At 42.0% G+C, this 11884-nt stretch overlaps 1 protein-coding gene across 1 annotated transcript; it reads left to right on the plus strand.

Moving 5' to 3' along the window:
- The first annotated feature begins 4355 nt into the window (after window positions 1–4355).
- On the plus strand, window positions 4356–8745 carry LOC123995369 (mRNA decay activator protein ZFP36L1-like). Its single transcript, XM_046298921.1, has 2 exons — window positions 4356–4550; window positions 5871–8745. The coding sequence occupies exons 1-2, from the start codon at window positions 4500–4502 to the stop codon at window positions 6852–6854; spliced, it is 1035 nt and encodes a 344-aa protein (XP_046154877.1). The 5' UTR covers window positions 4356–4499; the 3' UTR covers window positions 6855–8745.
- Window positions 8746–11884: the final 3139 nt, after the last annotated feature.

Raw genomic sequence — 11884 nt, forward strand, 5'->3', positions numbered from 1 at the left:
GTGTGCCCAGTGGGCAGCTACTATTATTTCTAATGAATCACCTTGAACGTCTCAGTTAAATGTTCCTTGGATGGAAACATTGTTTTTGTTATCACTTGATAACATCTCCTATCTCTTATAAAAAAAACTGAACAGGTGTGATAATTAAGTCCCTGTATTTGGCAAATCATGTCACGCGTCCTGTATTTGGCTAATCATGTCACGCGTCCTGTATTTGGCTAATCATGTCACGCGTCCTGTATTTGGCTAATCATGTCAAGCGTCCTGTATTTGAACCTTTATTTAAACTGTTTTCATCAAACTGTCCCCAAACTGTCAGATGGTCCATCACTGTCCTCAGGCAATTGCTTTCATTTTTGGTCTAACACTCATTTCTGGAAAATGCTTAAAAATCAAGTTTCAAATCCAGGTCATGTGACATGATCAACCAAAACATAGGGCCCTAGTAATGTACAAGGCCTTAATGCCATGAGTTGTGTTGATATGTTTTTGGTTGGGGAAATACAAGCATAGGTTTCCCTGCCTTGAAGGAAGTTACGGATTCTATAATTCTACGAAAACCATGGAAAGTATGTGCATGTCCCTCTCATACACCATGAGGACTCAAACCCATAACCAAAAACTGGATGAAAATAAGCTGACTGCTGCAACACTGTGGTGACCACCATCCAATATGGCAGAATCTAACTGCCTCTCTCTCCATCTCACTCTATTTCACACATTCACACACACAATATCAGAGAGAATATTGTCAAACCAAATCATGAAACAGTTTTTCATTAACACACTTTTATTTTAACTTAATATAATACATCAATAAAATCAATTTAGCCTCAAATAAATAATGAAACTTGGTTATTTGGTTTAAATAATGCAAAAACAAAGTGTTGGAGAAGAAAGTAAAAGTGCAATATTTTAACATCCCAGGTAAGAAGTTTTAGGTTGTAGTTATTATAGGAATTATAGGACTATTTCTCTCTCTACCATTTGAATTTCATATACCTTTGACTATTGCATGTTCTTATAGGCACTTTAGTATTGCCAGTGTAACAGTATAGCTCCCATCCCTCTCCTCGCCCCTACCTGGGCTCGTCCAGGAACACATCGAAAACAGCCATCCTCGAAGCATCGTTACCTATCGCTCCACAAAACCCTCGGCCCTTGGAGAGCAAGGGGAACAACTACTTCAAGGTCTCAGAGCATTTCACATTGGTTACACCAGCCTAATCTCGGGAGATTAATTGAAGTCATAAACAGCTCAATGCTTGAAGCACAGCAAAGAGCTGCTGGCAAATGCACGAAAGTGCTGTTTGAATGAATGCTTACGAGCCTGCTGCTGCCTACCACCGCTCAGTCAGACTGCTCTATCAAATATCAAATCATAGACTTAATTATAACATAATAACAGCCTTTGGTCATTAATATGGTCGAATCCAGAAACTATCATTTCGAAAACAAAATGTTTATTATTTCAGTGAAATACGGAACCGTTCAGGAATTGTATCTAATGGGTGGCATCCCTAAGTCTAAATATTCCTGTTACATTGTACAACCTTCAATGTTATGTCATAATTATGTCAAATTCTGGCAAATTAGTTCGCAATGAGCCAGGCTGCCCAAACTGTTGCATATACCCTGACTCTGCATGCAAGGAACGCAAGAGAAGTGACACAATTTCCGTAGTTTAATATTGCCTGCTAACCTGGATTTCTTTTAACTAAATATGCAGGTATAAGAAAATATACGTATGTGTATTGATTTTAAGAAAGGCATTGATGTTTATGGTTAGGTACATTTGTGCAACGATTGTGCCTTTTCGCAAATGCGCTTTTGTTAAATAATCCCCCGTTTGGCAAAGTTGGCTGTCTTTGTTAGGAACAAATAGGCTTCACACAGTTCGCAACGAGCCAGGCGGACCAAACTGCTGCATATACCCTGACTCTGATGCACAGAACGCAAGAGAAGTGACACAATTTCCCTAGTTAAAATAAATTCATGTTTGCAGGCAATACTAACTAAATATGCAGGTTTAAAAATATATACTTGTGTATTGATTTTAAGAAAGGCGTTGATGTTTATGGTTAGGTACACATTGGTGCAACGACAGTGCTTTTTTCGCGAATGCGCTTGTTAAATCCCCTGTTCAGCGAAGTAGGCTATGATTCAATGATAAATTAACAGGCACCGTATCTATTATATGCAATGCAGGACAAGCTAGATAAACTAGTAATATCATCAACCATGTGTAGTTAACTAATGATTATGTTAAGATGGATTGTTTTTTATAAGATATGTTTACTGCTAGCTAGCACCTTACCTTGGCTCCTTTCTGTACTCACATAACAGGTAGTCAGCCTGTCACGCAGTCTCCTCGTCGGTGTCAAAAAATGCTGATTTCCGATTGTTATGAAAACTTCAAATCTGCCCTAATTAATCGGCCATTCAGATTATTCGGTCGACCTCTACACTGAAGAATAACTGCAGTATGTTGCAAATACTGCATCCAAAATAAAATAAAACATTTACTGCAGTAATTTTGCAGTGAAACTGCCGTTACAGTGCAGTATAACTGCCGTTCAGCTGCAGTTATTATGCAATTCTTGCATCCAAATTACCACAGTCGACTGCAGTTACTGCACATTTACTGGTTATAAAACTGCAGTCTTTTTTTGTGAGGGGAGAGTTTGTGCTCTTTTCTATAACCTGTAGAGAACACAATATATGGTATAAAGAGAAAGGGGGATACCTAGTCAGTTGTACAACTAAATACATTCAACTGAAATGTGTCTTCCACATTTAACCCCTCTAAATCAGAGCAGTAAGTAGATTGCCTTATTTGACATCATAAATACTTGGAAAGTAGGTTTCTCACTTACAGGTGGCACAAACTGGGATAGGGTGGGAGGGAATGGGCAGGGTATATGCAAATGAAATACTGTAGTATTTAATATAGTTTACACAAACTGGGATAGGGTGGGGGGAATGGGCAGGGTATATGCAAATGAAATACTGTAGTATTTAATATAGTTTACACAAACTGGGATAGGGTGGGAGGGAATGGGCAGGGTATATGCAAATGAAATACTGTAGTATTTAATATAGTTTACACAAACTGGGATATGGTGGGGGGGAATGGGCAGGGTATATGCAAATGAAATACTGTAGTATTTAATATAGTTTACACAAACTGGGATAGGGTGGGGGAATGGGCAGGGTATATGCAAATGAAATACTGTAGTATTTAATATAGTTTACACAAACTGGGATAGGGTGGGGGGAATGGGCAGGGTATATGCAAATGATATACTGTAGTATTTAATACAGTTTACACAAACTGGGATAGGGTGGGGGGGGGGGAATGGGCAGGGTATATGCAAATGATATACTGTAGTATTTAATACAGTTTACACAAACTGGGATAGGGTGGGAGGGAATGGGCAGGGTATATGCAAATGAAATACTGTAGTATTTAATATAGTTTACACAAACTGGGATAGGGTGGGAGGGAATGGGCAGGGTATATGCAAATGAAATACTGTAGTATTTAATACAGTTTACACAAACTGGGATAGGGTGGGGGGGGGATGGGCAGGGTATATGCAAATGAAATACTGTAGTATTTAATACAGTTTACACAAACTGGGATAGGGTGGGGGGGATGGGCAGGGTATATGCAAATGAAATACTGTAGTATTTAATATAGTTTACACAAACTGGGATAGGGTGGGGGGAATGGGCAGGGTATATGCAAATGAAATACTGTAGTATTTAATATAGTTTACACAAACTGGGATATGGTGGGGGGAATGGGCAGGGTATATGCAAATGAAATACTGTAGTATTTAATATAGTTTACACAAACTGGGATATGGTGGGGGGGGGGGGAATGGGCAGGGTATATGCAAATTAAATACTGTAGTATTTAATATAGTTTACACAAACTGGGATATGGTGGGGGGGAATGGGCAGGGTATATGCAAATGAAATACTGTAGTATTTAATATAGTTTACACAAATGTAGTGTTTTTGAATACATTTCTGTAGTATTTACTAGTGTTTTTTGTGAATACCACCATGTGTAGTATAGCATTCTACAGTATACTACAGACTTATATAGTATGTACTGTAGTATTCCATAGTAAACTGCAGTATTATTTCGTAGGTAAATCTGAAATGTCAGACTACAATTTGCAATCACAGATCACTCTGGGTCAGATGTTAACAGAATGTGTAATTTGGCCTATTAAACACAAAAACGATTCATTAGAATTAGGCAGGTCTGCTGCCACATTTTCATATGTCAATCGAACTCAGGCCCCTCCCAGCCAACATAACCATGCATCATACATGCCGCGTTTTAAAAAGGAACTGCGCTCAACTTTTGCAGGACAGAGGGGGCTCTCTGCAGGGCAGAAAGGACACTTAAATCTGGACTAACCACAAGCCCTGTGTTTTAGGTCACTTTTTTTTGTTTTCTCTTTATAATAGCCGCAACAGAAATGACAGCAACTATCGTTCCTCCTTTCTTAGAATACATCGAAGTGAACAAGGTAACATATGTTCATTGACTGCTTTGAGCGGAGGGCTGAAGCTAACGTACCTGGCTAGCTAATTGCTCAACTAATTTATAGTCGCCTTGCTAGCTCATTAACTTTTTCCGGATTGTTCAGCAAACGTCAGTGAGTACTAGCTGTATGCATGGCATGTAGGTGACAAAGTATAAAGTTCTTAATGGCTGTTAACAATTCCGTACATTTTATAATAATTCGCTTACCAGGCAATTTATGTTGTCGCTGTTCATGTCACATGTTATGTTCGGGTCTAGATAAGAGTGCTTAGCGTCGCAAGCTTACAATCTAACATTACCACTTTTAAATGTTACCTAGATAGTTATGTAGTAATTAAAACGATTATTTGACAATACAAAGCTTTGCCATCAAACTATGGGTTCACGTCCCACGGTATTAAATGATGAACAGGCGGATTCAACACTAAGGATAGCTACTACTAGTTTTCTTGCAACCATTTGCGCCTTTGACGTGTGCAGTGCAGGCTTTGCTGAGAAGCTGTGTCGTGCAGAGATATGGCAGTCAAATGTTATTGGTCACACGCATAATTAGCAGCTGTTATTGCGGATGTATCGAAATGCTTGTTTTCCTAGCTCAAACAGTGCATTAGTATCTAAAAATTCACAACACACGAATCTAAAAGTAAAACAATGGAATTAAGAAATATCTAAATATTGGGACGAGCAATGTCAGCGTGGCATTGACTAAAATACAGTAAAATGGAATACAGTATATACAAGTGAGATGAGTAAACCAGTATGTAAACATTATTAAAGCGACCATTTCCATGTCTTTGTATATAGGGCAGCAGCCTCTAAGGTGCAAGGCTTGAGTAACCGGGCAATCCCCACTCAGTACGAATTGTAAACAGCTGTGCCTCAGTTTGAAAACATATTGGATCCCGAAAGTAACATGTCAGCATTTGAATACGGTTTATCTATATCCCATTTGAAATGGATAACTTTCAGCAAATGTTTACTGGTTTTAATCGATTGTCTTGTCTATGTATCTAGCATTTGTGCATATTGCTGTCACATGCACATACTAAAGCCATCATTGTTAGGCAGTGATTTTTGTTTGCTTGTTGCCCATTTGTCTTTACCATGTGACTATGGAGATGAGTCTTTCTATATTGCTGTTCAAGAGTTACCTAGTAGAATGAATATTCTGTTCAATGCAAGTAATAAAAGGTTGGGACTGTAACCTCGCTCAAAGTACTGCTAGATCAAAACTTAATTATTTTTCATTCACTACTGATTGACAGACACTTTATCTACATTTTTATGTGACTTTTCTTTGCAGAACAATAAGATGTTGAACTACAACAACAACACTTTCGGTGGGCACCACAACAACGGCTCCTCCTTGCTGGACAGGAAGGCGGTGGGGGGCAGTGGGCTGTTGCAGCACTGTGACTCGGTCACCCTTCCCAATGCTAAATTCAACCAGAACCAGTTCATCAACAGTCTGAAGGTGGATCCCTTCTCGCTCCTGATCGGTGGTTGCGGCAGTAAAAACAAGGAGAACTGCTTCCGAGATCGCTCCTTCTCAGAGACCGGGGAGCACCTCAAGCCGTGTAGTCAGCTCCAGGGTCTCGGCATCGGCCAGAGCCAGCAGCAGGTCAACTCCAGCCGCTATAAGACGGAGCTGTGCCGGCCCTTCGAGGAGAATGGCTCCTGCAAGTACGGTGAAAAGTGCCAGTTTGCCCACGGCATGCAAGAACTGCGCAGCCTGAGCCGCCACCCCAAGTACAAGACAGAGTTGTGTCGCACCTTCCACACTATGGGCTTCTGCCCCTATGGCCCGCGCTGCCACTTCATCCACAATGCAGAGGAGCGCCGCGGCCCACCGCCACCCCTATCCACTTTCAACAAGATTGAGCGCCCTCGCCTCCAGCACAGCTTCAGCTTCGCTGGCTTCCCCAGCCAGGGCGGTCTGCAGGTCAGCCCCACCTCGGTCACCCCGCCACCTATCTCCACCGATGAGGACATGAGTGACTGGCCCAGCAAACCCTTCACCTACACCAGCCAGGAGCTGGCCAACCTGTTCGGGCCCAGCTTAGGGGGGGGGCTCCCTGTCTTGGAGCCTGGTCTGCTGACCACGTCAACTCCCTCCCCCACCGCCCCCTGCTTCTTCCGGCCCATGTCGGAGTCTCCCGCCAGTCCCCCGGACTCTCTCTCAGACCTGGAGGGCTACCAGAGCAGTCAGAGTGGCTCAGAGTCTCCCAGCCTGGACGCCTCACGCCGCCTGCCCATCTTCAGCAGGCTCTCCATCTCTGATGATTAGTGTCTACAACCCCCCCCATGATCCCGTCCCTCACCTTGTTTACAACCCAGAAGTGGACATGGTAGTTCTATGCAGCAGTGTTGCCACTTAGTCCAATCAAAATGCAGATTTCCCCATCTGCTCCCCCCCTGTCCTCCTCATCTCAGATGAATCTGATTAGCCAATGAACAGAGGTGTCTTTTATTTTACCCAAATGGTCACTAAAGAATCGCGATACGTAGCAGTTAACAATGAGAACACTAGTTCAAGACAAGTCGTCCTTGGGTGAATGGCTACCATAACGGTGAATGGTAGAGATGGATCAGAACATGTCAGGAGTCCCCTGTTGTTTTGGTGTGTAGTAGTTCTGCATATTGTCACGTGACCATTGCTGCCTGTGCCACAGCTAGCTTCAAACCTCTCATCCTTCTACGCCTCGAGGATTTGTGACAAAATCAGTGCTCCATTTACAATGGGTCACCTTTCTCTTAAAATTAAACCAGCAAAAATATTATTGGACAATCAGTTCTGATGAAGTGCCTTGGTGATGTCCGATCAATGTGTACCAAGACATCTGTGGGACTACAATGGTTACTTTTAATGATCCCACGTTTTTTCCTGACCCTCTATTTTTGAATTGTGTAATTTTTGGATATGGGGACTAGACAAACGCACAGATGGCTTTTGTTTAGAATCGGGGTGGGAAGAATTAACATTTTATTTTGGTGCTGGTATGTGCTCTCTGGCACCATGACGACAACCCCTAAGAATAATCTGTGGTGCCCTTAGAAAATGTCTCTTTGTAGTCGTGTCGGAGGAGTAGGACTGTTCATATGAGTGAACTCTGGCCAATCAATATTAATATTTGATCTTGGCCTGTCCTCTGTCTCCCAGGACCCCCCACCACCACCCAGGTTAATAGCTGGCTGAGAGGACCCCTCAGTCTCCACTGTCAAAAATCTGAGTGAAAAGCTCTTTCATTAATTCCACCTTGTTCAACAGTATATTATTATAGTTTAGTTTGTTTTAAAGACCTTGAGGTTTTTCCTTGTCACTGATTATTTAACTTATCAGAATGTATTTATTGCTGATCTTAAAGGCATTTTTTTGTATTTATCTTGATAATGAAACAATAGAATATATTTTTATGTTAAATTATGATCTTCTGTATTGATTGAAGTTGTTTTTTTTCTTCCACAGTTAATATATTATACAACAATTACTTTTTTCTGTTTTTGTAACTACACTTTGATTTATTTAGAAAGTTAATCTTAATTGAAACTTATTTTTGTTGTATTTATTGTTTTTCTCCTTCCCTGATGTTTTGAACTGTGGTTCTATCCTAATCCTCCTTCCAGTTGTGGATTGCAGCAGCTCTCCAAGGTTCTCTAGAATGCAGAATTAGGCTTCAGTCCTCTTCCTGTTATTTCACTTTCTTTTGACCAGGACAAACATTAATTTGAGTATTTAAGTCACTCTTAGCCTGTATAACCAGCGTTTTTATGCTGCTAACGACAAATGGAAATGTCTTGAATTAGTTAATTACGGACGCTCGCATATTCCACAACGCCATGAACCGATTTATTATTATTATTTTTTTTGCCAAATAAGGTGATGATTTGGTCATGTTTGTTGTTGGACCAGTCATTCCCATTTAAGTACCTATCAATACATTCCAGGTATCCCCAAGCATTGTGCCTTTATCACACGTTTTACAACACAGAGCAGATTTAAGCCTAAACCTCTTGTAGTGGAATAAAGGTTAGCAGGGTTGACATCAATCAACAGGTGAATGTATTCTCTTTTTAGCAGCTGTTGCTGTTCTCTACAGTCTTCTTCATTCTCATGTATCATTCTTGTAATGACATATTGCAGTTTAAACTTTAAACCAATAAAACCCATTTCTATTGAATGTCTGTCTTCCTGATTGACAAGGGCTGTTTGCGGCTCAGGTTGGGAAAATGTTCATTGTAATCTTTTCATTGTTTTTGATGTAATCATTAAATGGCAACTCATCCCATGACAATGGTGAGAACTGTTTCAGTAGGGAAAGCAGCCTGTGTCCTAGGAGCTGGCTTCATTTGGCCTGGGCATTGAATGGGAACCATGTTGGTGAAGCAGTGCTAGATAGGATACAAACAATCGCATATCTTTGACTTATTCTCTCAAGTCTATACTCCAGAAGACTGGGGAACTTGGTTTGAAAGGCTTGGGTTTGAGCACGGTCAAGTAGCTAACCTAACCCCAAATAGTCAAACAAAATTACTTAAACTGTTTTCCAGGAAAACATTTCCAAGCCAGGAAAGCTAACTTCTATTCTCTCGCTCAGGGCCTCTTCAAACTATTGTTGGTGGGCTGCTTTACTCTGTTGATTAGAAGCAACCGAGGAACAGCAACAAACTTTCAGTGTTGTGCCCTATCTCGAGGACCTAGATCAGGCTTTCACAGGCTGCGTCACCATGGTTACTGTAAGGTAGGAAACTTGAGCTTTTATGGTGTTGACTCTCCCATGTGTTTTGGCCCTAATTCTCTCTTCTCCCCCCCAGTCCCTCAGTTAGGCCTGTTACAGCTGATGAATTGCGGGTTCAGTTTATTTGTTATTCCACGCTAGCCAGGGCCGGGCCCCCTGAGGCCTGGTCTTATCTCTAATTTCCTCACAGAGACAAGTTAGACTAATGGAGCAACCGTGTTCCTAAGTCAATACAAACTTGAAGCAAAAAATCTGCTCTGTGTTCATTGTAGTACACCGAGCTGCAAAGAACATCCCTTGTTTTGATTACTTCTTACCTCATAATCCAGCTAAGACCTTGTTGGTTCAGTTTTCAGTACAGGGTTTCCCCCCCCCCCCACATTTATTTTTTTTGCCCTAGCATTACTCAGCTGATTCAGATAATCAAAGCTTGATATGTTGGTTAATTGAATCAGCTGTGTAATGTTAGGGCGAAAACCAAAACGTGCACAAGATGGGGGCCACAGGACCGAGTTTGGGGAAACCTTACACAGGCTCTCAGCTGACTTAAAGACATGCTCCGGAACTTTGGCAACTACAAAGTTATTATATATGTTTTTAAATACGTCTTTGGGTTGGGTTTGTCAATGTTTAGTTCAAAATCTGTGAGCAGTATTACTGTCTTACCTCAATTAGCCACTAAATCCCTAATTTGAAAGCGACTGCTTTTCTGGAAGCTCTGCTGCACCATTTTCCCCCACGTGAGCCAGCTCATTGCCTCATTGCCTGCATCCGTAACGAGTCTGCGGTCAGAAGACCACCCCTCATCATTATCAAACGTTCCCTAAAACACTTCAACGAGTAAGCCTTCCTAATCGACCTGGCCCAGGTATCCTGGAAGGATATTGACCTCATCCCGTCAGTAGAGGATGCCTGGTCATTCTTTAAAAGTCCTCACAATCTTAAATAAGCATGCCCCTTTAAAAAAAAATGAACCAGGAACAGATATAGCCCTTGGTTCTCTCCAGACCTGACTGTCCTTGACCAGCACAAAAACATCCTGTGGCATACTGCATTAGCATCGAATATCCCCCGTGATATGCAACCTTTCAGGGAACTTAGGAACAAATATACACAGGCAGTTAGGAAAGCTAAGGCCAGCTTTTTCAAGCAGAAATTTGCATCCTGTAGCACAAACTCAAAATGGGTCTGGGACTCTGGAAGGTCCATGGAGAATAAGAGCACCTCCTCCCAGCTGCCCACTGCACTGAGGCTAGGAAACAATGTCACCACCGATAAATACACTATAATTGAGAATTTCAATAAGCATTTTTCTACGGCTGGCCATGCTTTCCACTTGGCTACCCCTACCCCGGTCAACAGCCCTGCACTCCCCACAGCAACTAGCCCAAGCCTACCCATTTCTCCTTCACCCAAATCCAGATAGCTGATGTTCTTAAAGAACTGCAAAACCTGGACCCCTACAAATCAGCTGGGCTAGACAATCTGGACCCTCTCTTTTTAAAATTATCTGCTGAAATTGTTGCAACTCCTATTACTAGCCTGTTCAACCTCTCTTTCGTATCGTCTGAGATTCCCAAAGATTGGTAAGCTGCAGCGGTCAAGAGTGGAGACACTCTAGACCCAAATTGCTACAACATATCTATCCTACCCTGCCTTTCTAAGGTCTTCGAAAGCCAAGTCAACAAACAGATTACCGACCATTTCGAATCCCACTGTACCTTCTCTGCTATGCAATCTGGTTTCAGAGCTGGTCATGGGTGCACCTCAGCCACGCTCAAGGTCCTTTCATCATAACCGCCATCGATAAGAGACATTACTGTGCAGCCGTATTCATCGACCTGGCCAAGGATTTCGACTGTCAATCACCACATTCTTATTGGCAGACTCAACAGCCTTGGTTTCTCAAATTATTGCCTCACCTGGTTCTCAGATAGAAGAAGTAGTCCATACAGACCTCTGGCAGTCTGTATGGGGGGTGCCACAGGGTTCAATTCTCGGGCCGACTCTCTTCTCTGTATACATCAATGATGTCGCTCTCGCTGCTGGTGACTCTCTGATCCAGCTCTACGCAGATGACACCATTCTGTATACTTCTGGCCCTTCTTTGGACACTGTGTTAACTAACCTCGAGACGAGCTTCAATGCCATATAACTCTCCTTCCGTGGCCTCCAACTGCTCTTAAATGCAATGAAAACTAAATGCACGCTCTTCAACCGATCGCTGCCCTCACCTGCACGCCCATCCAGCATCACTACTCTGGACGGTTCTGACTTAGAATATGTGGAAAACTACAAATACCTAGGTGTCTGGCTAGAGTAAACTCCCATTCCAGACTCACATTAAGCATCTCCAATCCAAAATTAAATCTAGAATCTGCTTTCTATTTCGCAACAAAGCATCCTTCACTCATACTGCTAAACATACCCTCGTAAAACTGACCATCCTACCGTTCCTCGACCTCGGCGATGTCATCTATAAAATAGCCTCCAACACTCTACTCAACAAATTGGATGCAGTCTATCACAGTGCCATCCGTTTTGTCACCAAAGCCCCATATATTGCCCACCACTGCAACCT

The sequence above is a fragment of the Oncorhynchus gorbuscha genome, linkage group LG14, assembly GCF_021184085.1.
Source record: "Oncorhynchus gorbuscha isolate QuinsamMale2020 ecotype Even-year linkage group LG14, OgorEven_v1.0, whole genome shotgun sequence".
NCBI lineage: Eukaryota > Metazoa > Chordata > Actinopteri > Salmoniformes > Salmonidae > Oncorhynchus > Oncorhynchus gorbuscha.